This window comes from Hippocampus bargibanti, linkage group LG16, assembly GCF_051943395.1.
Source record: "Hippocampus bargibanti isolate YZ-2025 linkage group LG16, ASM5194339v1, whole genome shotgun sequence".
NCBI classification, from domain to species: domain Eukaryota; kingdom Metazoa; phylum Chordata; class Actinopteri; order Syngnathiformes; family Syngnathidae; genus Hippocampus; species Hippocampus bargibanti.
This window is the reverse complement of record NC_142749.1, coordinates 14,009,251-14,027,181: the sequence shown is the minus strand read 5'-3', so window position 1 is coordinate 14,027,181 and position 17,931 is coordinate 14,009,251. Positions and strand designations below refer to the sequence as shown.

At 39.8% G+C, this 17,931-nt stretch overlaps 1 protein-coding gene across 3 annotated transcripts; it reads left to right on the top strand.

Annotated features, from left to right (window-relative positions):
• The first annotated feature begins 2,125 nt into the window (after positions 1-2,125).
• On the top strand, positions 2,126-17,506 carry LOC148886577 (calpain-5-like). 3 transcript variants are annotated; one of them, XM_089016426.1, is made up of 13 exons: positions 2,126-2,446; positions 5,234-5,422; positions 7,399-7,530; positions 9,009-9,217; positions 9,333-9,525; positions 10,351-10,541; positions 11,408-11,485; positions 11,585-11,780; positions 11,863-11,985; positions 14,010-14,212; positions 14,410-14,531; positions 14,615-14,751; positions 16,517-17,506. In XM_089016426.1, exons 2-13 carry the CDS (start codon positions 5,258-5,260, stop codon positions 16,697-16,699), a joined length of 1,932 nt encoding a protein of 643 aa, XP_088872552.1. In that variant the 5' UTR covers positions 2,126-2,446; positions 5,234-5,257; the 3' UTR covers positions 16,700-17,506. The 3 variants fall into 3 exon arrangements, with proteins under 3 accessions (XP_088872552.1, XP_088872553.1, XP_088872555.1); XM_089016427.1 differs by lacking the exon at positions 2,126-2,446 and adding an exon at positions 3,859-4,000; XM_089016429.1 differs by lacking the exon at positions 2,126-2,446 and adding an exon at positions 4,000-4,071.
• Positions 17,507-17,931: the final 425 nt, after the last annotated feature.

Genomic DNA, 17,931 nt, shown 5'->3' with positions numbered 1-17,931 from the left:
GCTATCTTATAACTCGTTTTGTTATGTAAGTTAATAATAATACATTACATTTAAGCGCCTTTCAAAGCTCTCAAGGACACTTTACAGTCACAAACAAGCATAGATACTATAACAAATAAAATACATTATATATTTATGTTTATACAGCACACACATAACACCATACATTTATTTACACATTCATACAGCACACTCATTATCATAAATTTCTACATAAGGAAAATGTTGGTACCACAAACGTGATTCCTGATGAGAGAATACTTACTGTACTCCATATTTGCAAACGATAACCCCCATCATCTCCTGCATAAAAGCATATAATTGCTTATTGTAGCAAAGCATTTCTTTTCTTTAAATACTTCTCAACTTATCTTAAATTCAGTGTTTCGTATCGGGATGCTACAGATTGTCATCAATGAAATGAATTTCAACCATTTACCACCAAAATTGTTCTTTGAGGCTCAGACGACACCACAAATCTGTTTTTAGCACATGCGCAGCAAATAGGTGAAGCTTGGCGAAAATAAGAGGGGAATGGGAATAGGTTCCCAAATTTAAGCCATCAATAGCCAAATTTGCCAATATGCGCTAGTTGATAACACAATACCGGTTACCAGCAAACATTTTAGTTCGCTGACAAAGCCTCTTGGATAAGAAGCGAAATGTCCGACACCTTCAAAGAAATACAGATGATAGCTGAAGAAACCTTTTCATTAATGGACCACTCCTGTACGACTGAGAGCTTACACTGACGTAAATACAATACATATTGATTTATATAGCACTTTTGTGGTGTTTTGTATTACAAAGCAGACACAACAACAGATTAAGCTGTACCAAAGCGCTTAACGTGGACAACTATCATATACAGGAAATATATGACTGAAGTTTTAAATTATGTCTTTCGATGCCCACACAAAGCGAGAAAGAGAAATGTGAAGCTAAAGTAGGAATTTGAAGTCAAACCAAGGTCTTATTTTGAAATGTGGTCGACAAATATGATGCACCAAAATAAATGCCTGTTTCTGTCTACGACCAGCGAAGGGATGATTGTTCAGTAATGCCTCACTTTTAGAAAAGAACATTTCACATCATTTTAAGAATCAATCAGCACGCTTGAAAAAGACGCGAAGTCCAGCACATTATACTAATTTTAAAAGGGAAACAATTTAAGTACAGTACTACAAGTGGGAGTCTGCTACCCCCTGTTGACCGTACCGTATATTGTTGGGCTTACCGTATTTTATTGCACTTTGGGACTTGCGACGTCGCGTTTGAGTGGAGGGTTAACTCATTCAAAAATGACTAATAAAGATAAAGATATAGATTTCAAAATTATTACACCGTCCAAAGGTTATTAGATGAAAGAAAAGATGGGAAAGCTCTTATCAGGCGAGTGGCCTCTGTTTCGAAACGACGTATGCTAGTTAATTAGCAACACCTGAGCTAAAAAAAAAGGAGTCGTGTTTGTCACTGATTTTTAAGCGAAAGTTAATTTAATTATTTTTTTTATTTAGTTTCACACACACAGAAATATAATAAATTCAAGAATTGTGATCCTGGTTTCCAAGATACAGTACTCTGAAAAAATAAACCTTTAATTTGAAAGTTGAAATGGTTTGAATCAGACACGAAACGTGGAGGGATGAAGTAAATATGAAAAATAATGTGCCTCTGAAGCATATGTGAACTTGACTTGCATTTTATACATTACATCCATTTCTTTTTCGGCTCAGTATTGATCCATAAGCTTTATGTTTAATTTGGATACATCTTCATGAGTCAGTCGTATTTCTTTTTGGCTGTCACAGAACATTCCTTTCCACTTGCCCAGTGGAAGATTATCTGAAAGCCGTTTTTCCTCTTGTGTCTCCAAGAGTCAAAGAGCTCCTTGTGCTCCTTCCCGACCGACTAAAATCCAGACAACGGAGTGCATGCCAGTTTGTCTTTTCTTGTACACTTCAACTAGTGTGCACACTGAATGCCTCCTTCGTTCTGTAATTGTCAAACTTTTAAATATGACTGACCTTTGGCCCCTATCTGAGCGATCTGGCACAATACGGCCACTATATCAAAGCTTCAGCAGATTCCTCCACACAAGTACTCCAATTGGTTCTCCGGGTGTAATGCAAATCAAACGCAACAGGTTTTGGCTTGTTTCACCGACGTGGAGCTCTGAAGTATTTGGTTGCAGTCGCCCCTCCACCCGTTTCTCCTCAGAAGCCATTGTATGAATGCACGGAGTCGCTGGTCAGACCAGTTTGTGATTCCTGCTCGTGGCCTAATTACGACATTGGCTTCAGGGGAGTTTGCACAGTTTTTGCAATCTGCATCCGAGCCCATCCTCCGTGTTTTATGGAAACAACCTTTCTAACCCGCAACCTGGGACGCATTGAGGATTTTGACTGCGACGGACCTCAGAACGGCAAACGCAGACCCTCGACAGGTGAGTGTCACATCCTGATGTTCCTCAGACACTTTTAATCCACCAGAATGTCTTTCTGTCACCGTCCTTGCACTGATCCACTCGCAAGTTCTCTGATTAGGAACACCTGCATGCTCAAAGAAAACTGATAACTATCTGTCACATGGAGAATTCAGTCACATTTCCTCGCTAAATGAGGTCACCAAATTCTTTCAGTACGATGCGATGCGGGTCTACAAACTACAAAAACGAATATATTTCTACATTTGGGTAATACTGCATATTAAAACTGGGAATTATCATTGGATATCATTTAAACTCACTTTGCAATGAATAGCAGTTTCACAAATTTGGAACAATACATCAAACGCTTGCGGTTCTGGAAGTTATTTCAGCGCAAACGGTGGAGCAACACACGTAGACAAACATCACGGCATCACAATATCAGAATCATCTTTATTGGACAAGTATGTAGAACACACAAGGAATTTATCCGCAATAGAACACGCTGCACTAGTATCATCATAAAAATGACAAATAAGTATGGAGGACACCAATAAAATTTAATCTAATCTAATCAACTTCCTTAATGTAAGTGGTAACTCTCACTAACAACTGTGAGACAATGTGCAAAGTATCAAGCAGTGGTTCAAATTAGTACAGAACTGAAACTACAATAATTATAACGGGATGCTGTTGTACAGGGTTGTGCAAAAATGCTAAGAGGTACTATACAGTTATATTTTAGTTACTGTTTAGAGAGTTAATGGCGATGGGGGGAAGAAGCTGTTTAAATGTTTGCTGGATTTGGATTGCTAGCGCCTGGCTAAAGGAGAGTTGCTGGAAAAGGTGGTGAGCAGGGTGCGAAGGGTCAAGTAGGATTTTCCACGCTCAAAAAAACGGCATATCCCGTGACTGCAGTGTCCCTGAGAGTTTTGAAAGGCGCTTAGAAATTAAATGTATTATTATTATTATTAAGCTCTTTAAATGTCTGCTGGATTTGGTGCGCATGGCTAAAGGAGAGTCGCTGGAAGGTGGTGAACAGGATGCGGAGGGTCCAGTAGGATTTTTTTTCCCGCGCTTTTGTCTTTATTCTTGCACTGTGCTAGTACTCGAGGGTGGGCGGTAGGTGATGTGTTTCATCATTCTACACAAGACAAAAAGGGAACGGTAATCTAATAATACATAACATTCAAAAGTGACACCTTTATGGGATTGGGTATACATATCTGACCAAAATACACTGCGTGATCACATTAGCCTGGAACGCTAAAGTAGATAACGCGCACACACAGTCAGTGCTGCATACAGTCATTTCCACGCCGGATAGGCTCCTCAATTAAAATATAAGTATGCCAAGTAATCCAATTCAGTGATTTCCCATACGTAAATTGAAGACAATAAAATTATATCAGAGGAAGTTTCAGCGTAAGAGAAGAGCCCTGGAAAGGAGGCAGGGTGCGGCTCCTCCAACAATGCATCGGCAGAGTGTGGGAGGGGAAAAGCGGGCAGGTAAAAAACACTGCTGAGCTTCCTCATTGCGGCGCAAGAAGGCATTGAGATCCCGTGTCAGAGGTACGGTGACGTCTTGTGATTACTTTGCTGTATGGAGAATTGTTTACATTCTACTGGTCATCGGAATCCGGGTTCGTTGTGTTTTGTTTGTTTGATGCATAGGGGAAGATTGGCATTAAAAAGACACGTCTGCGTATTGTGTTGTAGTACATGGTCCGTAAATGCCGTTTGGCAAATGAATAACGAACAAACAGAGCGCGGGTGTCTTTGTCAAGGTAATATTTGTGATACATTTTTAACGTAAATTAACTTGTACGTTGATATAAGGCGACAGTGATACCTCAACTCACGAACTTGTTTCCCAGAAAGTGTGTGTAAGGCGAAAAGTGTGTCTTCCAAACATTCATTTTCCATAGGAAACCATTAAAAATTAGAATAATTCGTTTCCAGGTCTCCATAAAACTTAATTTTCCACTAAACAAGCCTTAAAACTACACAAAATATACCTTATTTCATGTATAATAAATGTGCTATTGTATTGTAATGAAAAAAAATAAACAGTACTATGTAATAAAGTCGTTTTATTTATCTTTATGATGGTGGATGTAGTTGCCTCTTCATGATATCCGAGTGAAGTTGCCGTGCATTCTCAGCGATAATACCTTCACTCACACTGTCCCCTGCTAGCTGCTTTTTGTTCATCCAAATCAACAGAGGTTTTTCAACCTCTTCTATTGCCTGAGACGGTTGCTTAGACAACACAGCAGCACCCTTAGACACAAGTAGCAATGGTCGACATAGCATACTTTGGTTTGGTTCGTTTGCCGAAAACTAGTTTGTCAGTCAAGACTATATGCTCGTGAATTTAAAGTTAAAAGTTCGTGAGCTAAATCGTTCGTAAGCTAAAGTATCACTGTATTTGTCCTGGGATGGCTTTAATGGAATTTGTTTGGCCTTGATGGGAAAAAAAATGAAGGAGTCAAAGGTTACAACATCCGTATACAGCGTCAATAGTTCATTGCTCCTTTAGTCACGTGACACTTTGAGATGCTCTCCAGACAGTTTGGGCTAAAAAACAGATGCGGATGAGAAGGTTGGCGCCAGTTCATTTTTGGGTATGGTTTTAGTTTATACTGAGCCTTCCGTGACTTAGTTCAATAATTCAGAGCGAGACACTCCGGAGATATTTGCAAAGTCCTAAAAAAAAAAGTGCAGACGTTTATCGGCAGGATTTGAGGGGGTGGGACAAAAAAAAATTATCTAAATATGTACGTATGCTTTTTTTTTATACAGTTGTGAGTCTTCTATTTGTGGACCATGTTCTCCTCTGCGACCCCCTACAAGAACCAGCACTACAATGAGCTGAAAAAGGATTGCATCAAGAGTAAAAAACTCTTTGAGGATCCCGAATTCCCCACCGTAGATGCGTCGCTGTATTTTCGGAAACCACCACCTGGTATGGTGCAATGGAAACGTCCCGGGGTGAGTGCGCAATTCCAACTCTTGGGTAATGTTGGGGGTGTCAAGAAAGAACAATTTAGACAATCTGGAAAAGATTTCACAGTTTGTTTGGGTATTTAGGCAAAGTGTATATCTGATAGAGTGTATAGAATGGTGTTGGGTACGTTTTTTTTGGACTTGAATTGGCTGTTGACCCTCAGGCAGAATATTTTTGACTGAAAGGAAGAGGGGGTGGGGAGGGATTTATGTGAGGCTTTCAGAGGTGAATCTTGTTTGAAGAAATTGCTGTAATTGTGTCTGTATTGAGAGAAAATTATTGTGACGCCAAAATATTACTTAAAAAAATAATAAATTCTGGACTATAAGGCATTAAAAGGCACACCTTCAATGAATGACATATTTTTAAACATTTCAATGTATAAACCTGCTCAAAAATCATTTGTACTCTTTGACATTTGACTCTGCATGATTCAGAAATGATTTTAGTTTTACTCCCTGGTGCTTCCTACTATCTTTGTGACTGCTTTATTTCCTGTGCATAATAGCTGTCCATGTTAAGCGCTTTGTTACAGCTTCAGCTGTTGTTAAAGCGCCACATAAATCAATACCGGATTATAAGGAGCATGGCTAGCTTTTGAAAGAAACTGAAGGATTTTAGGTGCGCCTTATAGTTTAAAAATTATGGTAATTAAAGATTGCAAACTGGGTGCTTAACTGATTTGAGGGAAAAAATGTGGTTATTAAATGTCCCATAACATGGTTTGGCTACCTTATATAAAGCATGTCATGTTTACTCAGTGGCGGACCGTCAAGGCCTGCAAAGCCTTCTCTGCTGGCCTAAAGAATATCAGAATCACGGACTAATGTTAATTATATTTTCTCCATGAATTCCTATTCAATAATTCCAAATTGTCTTTCAGCTTGCTTTCATTAATCTTCCCGTTATGCTGCTTCCAGACGTGTGTTTTCATATTTATGATAATAATAATAATAATAATAATAATAATAATAATAATAACAATAATAATAATACATTTCATTTATAAGCACCTTTCAAAACTCTCAAGGTCACTTTACAGTCACAGGATGAAGTTTTTCTGTGGGTGAGCAGCGGCAGCCACATGCGCCAGCGTTCACTCAACCCGGAAGTAACTCTAATAGTTACAAAGCTAGCTAATAGATAGCCAGCCAGGTAGCCAGCGAGATAGCCAGCCAGCTAGATACATAAATATAGTTAGATAGCCAGCTAACTAACAAACCTACTAACTAGCTAACTAACAACTAACTAAAAAAAATGAATACATACATAATTAAAATACAGAAATATTTAGACTAGCAAATGTTTTTGGATGGTAATGAGGGATCTATAAAAAAAACACTTGCATATCAGCATAAGTGGTTATTTAAGCATTTAACCAATCACATTTCAGCCATCATTTGTTACCGGGATCAGAAATCGACCTGGATGCCTTCACAATCAGTTCTGCAGGCCCTGATTGGCTAGTCACCAGTCAATCATAGTTTGCGAAAACTACTCTGATCACAAGCGCACTAGTGACAAGAGCATACTGGCCAGAGCTAGCACATTGTATCGGTAGCAAGCTGCAAAAGCAACTATATTGTTGTGTTGATTTAATAGCAGTTTTGTCAATTCAAAATGGCTGAAGGAGAAGAAAAAAACGATTTGGTTCGAGATTTACTGTTAAATCCATTTACAAGATGGACTTTTCAAGAAAAAAATTGACATCATTAAGAATGGTCAGTTAATTATTTCTTGGCTAATGCTACCCTATAGTGGACTTGTAATAAATCACACCACACTATTTTCAGTCTGGATTGATTCAGACGTAGCCCTACTGAAGGCCTCGCGATGAAATCCATGTCCCGCCACTGCGTTTACCAAATGTGATCCCCTACTCCTAAGCTACAAAAATGGCTCCTTGTGGTGAACTATTTTCATGTGACCATGCATCGATCGTCATGCCGTTGTGTTGCAGGAGATCAGCAATGACCCTCACCTGTTTGTGGAGGGTGTCAGCTCGCATGACTTGCACCAGGGATCGGTGGGGAACTGCTGGTTTGTGGCCGCATGTTCGTGTCTGGCTCTGAAGCCCAACCTCTGGAAGAAGGTTAGTTGAGTGGATTGGGTGAGCCGCGCTAAATGCCAGAAAGTTCACATTAATCTTGAGATGAGGAATTTACCCGAGGCTGTTTCACTTGTTCAAGTCAATCTTAACTCATTCACTGCCATACCTTTATTTATTCGGGAATTGAAAATATGACGTAATTTAATTATCCGAACTTTTAAAGTGATTGAATTTTGAATTCATCTTATGTGGGTGTTTTATGTATTTTTTTCAGGGGGACAGATTTTCAGGAAAATAAAATAAAACAATTCGATTCAACACATAGTGACATATTATTAGTGGGCCTCAATCTGCAATACATTTGCACCTAAGAGCTAGCAACCACTCATTTGACGACAATGACGTAAAAATCTTAGCGAAAGAAAATAGATGGTTTGAAAATGGGAGGAAAAGAAGCTATTTTCATAAAGCAGCAAAACCCTTCACTAAATTGCCATGGTGGGGTGAGGTTTAAGTTGGAGCGTTCCTACAACCGACTTCTTAGGCAACATAGGCTTAGTTATGCTGATGAGGTGATACCAGAGCAAATGGGGTAATCAGGCCAGTCGTACACCCATACTCAGGCAGGACAATAGAAGTAATCTGTCAGGATAATAGAAGTAATGAGTGTAGCCGCAGGTAGTAGTCCTCTGCTCCCCCCAACCTGAGAGCAGGGACCAATCACGTCTGGACAGTAGGGATATATATATATATATAAATAAAGGGTCAAAACTACCAGCAAAAGATTTTAGTTCGCTGACGAAGCCTCTTGAATAAGAAGCGAAACGTCCGACACCTTCAAAGAAGTACAGATGACGGCTGAAGATACCTTCTCATCGATGGACCACTCCTGTATGGCTGAGAGCTTACACAGACGTAGTGACATACTAACTCCTGAACTGCCATACCCGAATTTATCCGGGAATTGAAAATATGACGTAGAGCACCATTCCCGAATTTGTTCGGTTTTGTTTTTTCATGCTTGGGTGCCGAATAAGCACCAGCCTTAGCATCTGGCAATGTTTTTTCCCTTGCACAAGGGGGCAGTTGTTAAAGAGCTATATAAATCAATATGTATGTATTGTATTTTGTATAGCTGCCCCTATTTTCAAGATCAGATAACTCCAGACCCATATAACTTAGGAATTAACTTTTTTCTGATGAAAGAAGACAGTGCAAGGTTTCTTACGCGTGTATTGAATGTTTATGTAGTCCTAAAACTCAATATTCTGTGGGTCCTGGAATTTGAGTGAAAATGACAAAAACCCTGGCACTGGAGTGGCCACATTTTTGCACATTGTCTGGTGGTGAATGAGTTAATCTCAATTGTTGATGGTGACCCAATTGGATGTTATTTCATTTTTCTCTCCCTGCTTTGTTATACAACACAATTTCTCAACAATTGTAGCTAAAACAAAACACTTTGCAGAACATACGAGAAAACATGGGCACAACACCAACTGGCACAATTCTTTATGCAGGTCATTCCTGACTGGAAGGAGCAAGAGTGGGATTCTAAACATCCAGAGAACTATGCCGGAATCTTCCACTTTCAATTTTGGGTGTTTGGAAATTGGGTGGATGTGGTGGTGGATGACCGGCTTCCTACCATCAACGGGGAGCTCATTTACTGTCATTCCAACGACAACAACGAATATTGGAGCGCTTTGTTGGAAAAAGCTTACGCAAAGTGAGTCAATGGCTTATCATGGACGTGTTTTAGCAACCGGTGACGGTTATCCCACTGATAAAATACCACTGATAGTGAAAATCAATCCAAAACGTGCCTTTCATCCTGCGTCCAGGCTCTCTGGCTGCTATGAGTCACTGGAGGGGGGCAACACTGGAGATGCAGTGGTGGACTTCAGTGGAGCTGTGGCGGAAGCCATCAATCTGGAAGCGGAGAAGTACTATCAAGACCCGGAGAAGCTGGAACATCTCTTTGCCGATCTGCTCAAGGTGTACGACCGTGGCGGAATTATCAGTTGTTCCATTAAGGTACGTGGCGCGACCCGGGATTTGCACAGTCTTGCATGGAATACAATACAATACAATACAATACAATACAATACAATACAACACGACATCACAACAAAACACAATACAAGACATATTGATTGAACTCATTCACTGCCATTCCCGAATTTATTCGTGAATCGAAAAGCATGACGTGGAGCGTCATTACCAAATTTGTTAGTTTTGTTTGTTTATGCTTGGGTGCTGATAAAGCGCTAGTCAGACCTCTGGCAATGTTTTTCCCTTCCACGAGGGGGCAGCATTTGACTTATGTCCATGTTAGCGCTTTGTTCCAGCTTCAGCTGTTGTTCAAGCGGTAAATACATCAATATGTATTGTATTTTGTACAGCCGCCCCCATTTAAAGTTCAGATAACTCCAGACCCATATAACTTGGGAATTAACTCTTTTTTTTCTGATGAAAGAAGATAGTCTAAGGTTTATTGCGCTGAATTGAATGTTTATGTAGTCATAAAACTCAATATTCTATGGGTCCTGCAATTTGAGTGAAAATGCCGAAAACCCTGGCACAGGAGTGACAGATTTTTGCACATCATCTTGTAGTGAATGAGTTAAATTATTCTGCTAGTCATTATAACAGATATGGCTCAGAAAGATAAATCATTTGTAGTTCAGAAAGAATTTGCGAGCGTTTAACATGGACAACTATCCTATACAGGAAATAAAGCAGTCACAAAGATAGTAGAAAGCAGCAGGGATTAAAAACAAGATCAAGTCAGATTCATGCTGAGTTGAATGCCAATTGAAAAGAAATAGTCCTCACCCTTCCCCCCCCTCCCCCCATCAGGCGGAACGTCATGAAATCGAGCTGAAGTTGGCCAACGGGCTTGTGAAAGGTCACGCCTATTCAGTGACAGCAGTGAACAGGGTGCGACTGGGTCACGGGTTGGTAGCCTACTTCAAGAATGAAACCATCCCCATGATCCGCATGAGAAATCCGTGGGGCAAAACTGAGTGGAATGGAGCCTGGAGTGACAGGTAGGACCCCATGCAAGGATCCAAATTCATCTGGATCGGATCGGTTATATCGATAGTCCGGTTATATCGATATTTTTTCCGACTCCCGAGAATATCCATATAACGAGACTTTACTGGATATAAAAGTGATCTTTACACTCACAAAACCAATCCAGATGCCTCACACATCCGTTTTCTAACCTACTTATCTTCACGGGGGTTGTGGAGTGTGGACCATGAACCCGTTGCTAACCAATTCTCCCCCTCCAAGCATTTCCAGTTGCTCCAAAATGCTGCTGTTCATTCTATTGTCAATGAGTAATCCATACCTGTCCACCGTGGCTAATAGCTGCCCTTATAAATGATTACAATTCCCATATAAAAGTTGTAGTACGCCGTACATTGTTTGAAATGCCCAAAAAATGCTAACACAAGCGCAAATGCAGTCAGCTTACCGCGCATCTGCACGTTATAATAATAATCCATTTCATTTCTAAGCGCCTTTTATCAATCCGAGCGTATGCAGCGGAAAAAATATATATATATATATATATATATATATATATATATATATATATATATATATATATATATATATATATATATATATATATACATACACACAGTATATACGATTGTGAATTACTTTTGCTGGTTTGCCGTGACAATAGGAGCAATCAGCGGTAGCGTTGTCGTTGGCTACCAGCAGTTGAGACGAACTGGATTTCAGCTAAAATGCTATTTGTAAGATTAATTCACATAAAAAAAAAACCCATATAAAAGTTGGTATACGCCATACATTATTTTAAATGATTTAAAAAAAACATATAAAGTTCAGGGTAAATTAACAGGTATGGTAATCGTCTTTCTTGTAATCACTTTGTCAGCTCCGAGGAATGGTCAAAGGTCGGTGACACAGAACGAGGCAACCTTGGTATCACAGTGGAAGACAACGGAGAGTTCTGGTATGCAATCGCCGATCCAAATGACAAACAAATCGTCCGTTTGTGAAACTCCGTCCCACATCGCGTTTTATTCATTTCAACTCGACCCTTCGCATGCAGGATGTCTTTTACAGACTGGTGCAAGCACTTTACGGATGCTGACGTGTGTCGCCTCATCAATACGTCCGTGCTCAGTGTCCACAAGACCTGGCATGAGATTGTTCATTTTGGGAGTTGGACCAAGCAAGCCGAGCCTCTCTTAAACCGCTGCGGCGGCTGCGCTAATCACAAGCAAACTTTTCTGCAAAACCCACAGGTACGACCGAGCAGCAATATACAACACTTATGTTACAAGAGTGTTTTCAAACATTCTAACAGACATTTTGTTTTGGTTGTAGTATGTTTTTGATGTGACAAAGGAGACCGACGAGGTCCTCATCTCCTTACAGCAAAGGGATATGAAAATCCACAGGAAATTCGGCCAAGGGGAAAATCTTACCATCGGCTTCAATATATTCAAGGTAAACTAACTTCCCATTAGAAATACAAAAAGAAACACAAATAAAATAAAGTGAAAGTACTCACATGTCACGGAAGGAATATGAAAGTGTTATCGGAGCTGCGACGTGGGGCATGAGGGCTGTTTGAGGGAAACAAAGGCAAGCAAACAATTCATGTCAAGTATCAACACCGGTCAAGGCTCATTTGTTCACGTTCTGGCTCCGACTAAAGACTGACCCAAGTGTGTTTTTAATGACACCTATTATGTTTTTCAGATCATATCAGGCCTTTTGTTTTCGTCAAGACTCTGAATCACACAAAATTGCACAAACAAGGAAGTCGATTGTTTTGAGTTGATGAACTTGGCGCTTTCTAGTTTTTAAAATGCACACTTTCTCTCTCTCTCTCTCTCTCTCTCACACACACTCACACACACACACACACACACACACACACACACACACACACACACACACACACACACACACACACACACACACACACACACACACACACACACACACACACACACACACACACACACACACACACACACACACACACACACACACACACACACACACACAAGGTTTTCTATTCAAGCACAAATAACATTTTCTTAGATGAAGCTTTCCGCAACGTGGCAAATCTTTTTTCCAATTCGCGTGACATCTGGCTATGGTCAAAAACACATCATGGGCTCTTTTATCGTGCTGATTGCAGACACTTAGGGAGGCTTCTGGATAGGATTTGAGGTCAGCAACTCTGTCAACATGTCATTTTTAAAGAAATCGCTGTCTGCACAGTACTGAGTGAAAATTTATCCTTCCTTATCCCTCATCTCGTTAATAACAATGTAACATTGTGGGAAAACTGGAGTTAGTGTTTTCCATGAGATTTTTTTGTTACGTCCAAAAATATCGCTCCGTTCGACCCGCTTTCCTCAAATGCGAATAAGACGATATTTGAATTGTGAGCTTTTAATATCGGTGACAAAATACATAAATAGGGCTTCAGTAGTGCTTCGTCCAGACTGAAAAAAAGTGTGTTGTGATTCATTACAAGTCCACTAGAGGCGACCATTAGCCAGGAAATAACAGACCGACCTTTCTTAATGTCCATTTTTTCTTGATAAGTCCGTCTTGAAAATGGCTTTATACCAGTAAATCTGCAACCAATTCCATTTCCTCCCCTCCTTTAGCCATTGTTAATTGACAAAGCTGCGATTAAATCAACACAATATATTTGTTTATGCAGCTCGTTACCGACAAAGTGTGCTAGCTCTGGCTAGCATGTACTACTTGTCACTGGCGGTTTATAATCGCAACAGTTTTCGCAAACTATAATTGGCTAGTGATTAGCCAATCATAGTTCGCAAACTATGATTGACTAGTGACTAGCCAATCATCGTTTGATCAATACATTTGATGCCACAGGTACCGCAAAACTGATTGTGAAGTCGTCCATCTGGTAGATTTCTAACCCTGGTAACAAATGATGTCTTAAATATGATTGGTTAAATGCTTAATTAATTATTATTAATACAAAAACAAAAGGAAAAGTCACGAAAATGAAGCTTAAAAGTCCATTTTCAATTGTTTCATACGAATTCATGGACAAAATATAATTAACAGCAGTCTTTGATTCAGATATTTTTAGGCCAGCAGAAAAGGCTTTGCAGGCCTTGACGGTCCGCTACTGTTAAATACATATTCACCAAAGAAATACTTACCTCATTCCAAATAAGAGGATCTGACGAGTGACAGCCTCTGAACCTTTCACACAAACACACACGCATTTAGACAGACTATATGTACATGTACTGTATTAAAAAATAATTACACAAAAGAAACCTGAAAAACTATCACACTATTAATGCCGTATATTGTCACCCAACTTTAACGATTACAAAATTTCTGTCACATCAACATCGATATATTCATAACTCTGACACTAGGGGGAGAAAAAAACACACCAAATGGCTAATTTCCAATATTAGTCGTCAAAGACAAATGTATTTTTCTGCTTTTTATATTGATCTCAGGTGGAATTGAACAGAAAATACAGGCTGCACGACATCCTGACCCAGAAATGCGTGGCGACGTCGACTTACATCAATGCCCGAACGGTGTTCATGAGGTGTACGCTGCAACAGGGACGCTACGTCATTCTGCCCACTACCTTTAAACCTCACACTCTGGGCGACTATATGATAAGACTCTTCACTGATTTGGACTCGGGATGCAGGTAGCATTCGTGTTATAATTTAGGCTTGTTTAATTAATTAATTATTTGTGTATTTAATATGTTGGCATGCATTGCTCTTGACCGCTTAACGCACACGGCCAATTGCATTAACTCGCAAATCGACTAAATTCCTTATTGTATATCATCATCTGGATTTGCTCTATCGGTTCATCTAGTCACGCGTGAAATGCTTCCAGGGAGCTAAGCGAGGATAAGCCAAAGGTGAGATGCTGGAGTTCTTTCTTTGGATACCCGCAAGTGGTGACCCACGTCTACGTCCATGATGCAGAGGGGCTGGAGAATCAGGACAGCTCAGGAGGTATGTAAGTGGATCTCGGTTTGAACCCAAATTTAGGGAATTTCCTGAAAATAGTATGTTCCTCATACCGCGCTCGCACGCAGGAGCCGACCCATATCTGATCGTAAGCTGTGAGGGCCACTCTGTGAAATCAATGGTCCAGAAGGATACTTTGACTCCAGCATTTGAAACTAGTGGCGTTTTCTACAGAAAAAAACCCAGGAAGCCTCTAACAGTACAAGTAAGATATTTGTTCATTTTCTCAATGTAATCAACTCGTCTTGGTCACATTTTTAAAAACATGATATTTTCACCAAGCATAATTAACTCATTCACTGCCACATGATGTGCAAAAATGTGTCCACTCCAGTGCCAGGGTTTTTGTCGTTATCACTCAAATTCTTGGGCCCACAGAATATTGAATTTTAGGACTACATAAACATTCAATGCAGCATAAGAAATCGTAGACTCACTTCTTTCATCAGTAAAAAAAATAGTGAATTCCTAAATTATATGCTTCTGGAGTTATATGAGCTTGAAATTAGGGCAGCTGTCCAAAATACAATGCAATACATACATATTGGTTTATATAGCGCTCGAACAACAGCTGAAGCTGGAACAAACCGCTAACATGGAAAAAAGGGAAATGCTACCCCCTTCTGGAAGGGGAAAACATTGTCAGAGGCCATGGCCAGCGCTTTATCGACACCCAAACAAACAAATTCGGGAATGGCGCTCTACGTCATATTTTCAATTCCCGAATAAATTTGTGAATGGCAGTGAATGAGTTCAAGCTATACTTTTGGTTTCTAGTGAAGACCGGTATTTGGCCTTCATTATTTGGAGTAAGCAGCAGTTTGGTAAAAAGTGAATAATTCTTAGTATTTGATGCCACTCTCACTGCTGTCAAACTAAACATACAACCAAGAGAATTACACACAAAACCATGTCGGTTTGCCTCGGGAAAGTTGTCAGTGATGTTCGATCGGACACTGTGGACAACGACTCGAACCCAGAAAGATTGTATTTACTCCCGGCAGGAGACGCAGCCATTCATGACAGCCGTCTGATTTCTGCAGCCCTTTGCCAAGCTATGTATTGAGAGTATATGCAAATTAAAGTGATACATTAGTAAAACATAGTTTCCTTGATCGGAATACCACACCTCTTGAGTTCTAAGCACGAACAGCTGTAAGCAATAAAACATTGTCTTTTCCATGAACTGATACATTTGTAACCTGGCTAATGAGCGCTTCCTGTGAAGGAGTTTCAAGTCCTAAATTACCCCTTTGATAAGGAGTTTCCCAAGTCCTAAATTCTGTCCAAGGCCAGATCTCCTAGATCACAGGTGTCAAAGTCAAGGCCCGCGGGCCAAATCCGGCCCATCACATCATTTTTTTCGGCCCGCGAAAGCAAATCAAACTTGTTAAATTCCATGATGATTGCTAAAATCTGAGCCAAAATTTCATATTTTTGGTTGTCAACCACAATAAAAGTCATTATTCTTGACTTCAGATTTGAAAACGAGTTATTCATTAATTTGCTGTGTGCTCTATATGTAATATTTGAAGGGATTTAAACATTCTAATGGGTTCCCCAAATTCATAACGGCCCTCGAGAGGAAACCATAACTACAATGTGGCCCGTGGCAAAAAATGACTTTGACACCCCTGTCCTAGATGAAGATGACAGTTTAACAAGCTGTGTCTGTTGACCTCAGATTGACCCCAGGTTGTCTGTGCTTCAATTGTGTATTCGAGTCGCACATGTTGACTAAGCATACAACAGCATGAAACTTTTACATATAACTTCTTATTCTCCATCAAAAGTCCACTTAGCTTCATTCATACTGAAAAACACAATTGTCAGGCTAATGATTAGCATCAATATCGCTGTGTTCAAATTATACCCCCAAATAATAGTTATTACAAATAAATGACATCTTACCGAGGATTCCTTCTCCATGCGCGTTGGTTAATCTCCCAAAACCATCTGCCTGACGTTAGATCTGGAACAGCAACACAGTGCAGGACCAGTTCATGGGCCAAGTGGTGCTGTCAGGTGCGGCAAAGGACTCCACCGACCCTCAGAGACTTCGGCTGAGGAAACAAGGTCGCAACATGGCCGACGAGATGCCCGGCAGCGTCACTCTGAGAATCGTCACTTCGACTCAACTCACCGCCATTTAAGGCTCCGTTGCGCAACTGTGAAAATGATGACAGTGAGGTCATTGAGGTCAACACTTCCTGTGATTTGCATTTTTTTGGAAATCAAGGCAATGTTGGACAGCGTGAATGCCAATTTTGTAACCGTCTTTGTATCTTATGTGTAACTTATACATTTTTGTAATAGACAACATTGACACTCATCTTATTATACATTCAATGTTTTTTTTTTTCTTTTTAACTCATTCACTGCCAGATGTGCCAAAATGTGTACACTTCAGTGCCAGGGTTTTTGTCATTGTCACTTGAATTCCAGGACCCACAGACTATTGAGTTTTAGGACTACATAAAAGTTCAGTATAGCGTTAAAAACCTTCGATTCTCTCCCTTCATCATAAAAAAAGAGTTAATTCCCAAATTATAATGGATTTGGAGTTATCTGAGCTGGAAATGAGGGTGGCTGTCCAAAATACAATGCATAGTGATTTATATAGCGCTTTAACAACCGCTGAAGCTGGAACATAGCATTAAAATGAAAAAAAAAGGGTAAATGCTGCCCCCTTGTGGAAAATAAAAACATTGCCAGAGGCCACGGCCAGCGCTTTACCAGCACTCAAGAATGAAAAAAAAAAATTCGGGAATGGTGCTCTGTCATATTTTCAATTTCCAAATACATTTGTGAATGGCAGTGAATGAGTTAAATTCACATAAAATGTTTTGTATCACACTGGGAAGTTTTTCTAATATTTTGGTCACATTGTAAAGTGGAAAATGTTTCAAACAGGTCCAAGTATGATGCATTAAAACCAGATTAATATATCACAATGTCAATCACGACTGAGTATTTTTGTTGTTGTTTTTCATGCTGCTCTTTGTATTAGATCACATTGTCCTTTTGTGTATAACCTGCAAGCAAAATGTATAAAAAAACACACTATATTATCTTCCAGAATGCAAATATGACACATTTTCATAGTGGAATGAAACTCACCATATCCACTCCGAATTACAGCAACTCGGTTTCTTTTTATTTCAGTCCAGTTCCCAAACTGCGATTTTTTTTCTCCTTTTTACACTCAAGACACAACCATGCACAATTCAAAGTTCAAAAAGTCTATTGCTTCAACCACAATTAAAAATAGTTTATCCAAAACCTCACTCACCCCCATCTTGCTTTTTTTTTCTCTGTCCTTTCTCAAAGACGATGGCGAGCAACCTGCTGAGGTACGACCAAACTTATCAGCAGTTTTTACAAA

What these genes read in the sequence shown, in the direction of transcription:
- LOC148886577 (XM_089016426.1), top strand. Translation starts at nt 5,258, where the DNA reads ATGTTCTCCTCTGCGACCCCCTACAAGAACCAGCACTACAATGAGCTG. An exon ending in TTGGAAAAAGCTTACGCAAA is followed by an intron (nt 9,218 to 9,332) that starts GTGAGTCAATGG and finishes TCCTGCGTCCAG; the next exon opens with GCTCTCTGGCTGCTATGAGT. An exon ending in GGAAGCCTCTAACAGTACAA is followed by an intron (nt 14,752 to 16,516) that starts GTAAGATATTTG and finishes GCCTGACGTTAG; the next exon opens with ATCTGGAACAGCAACACAGT.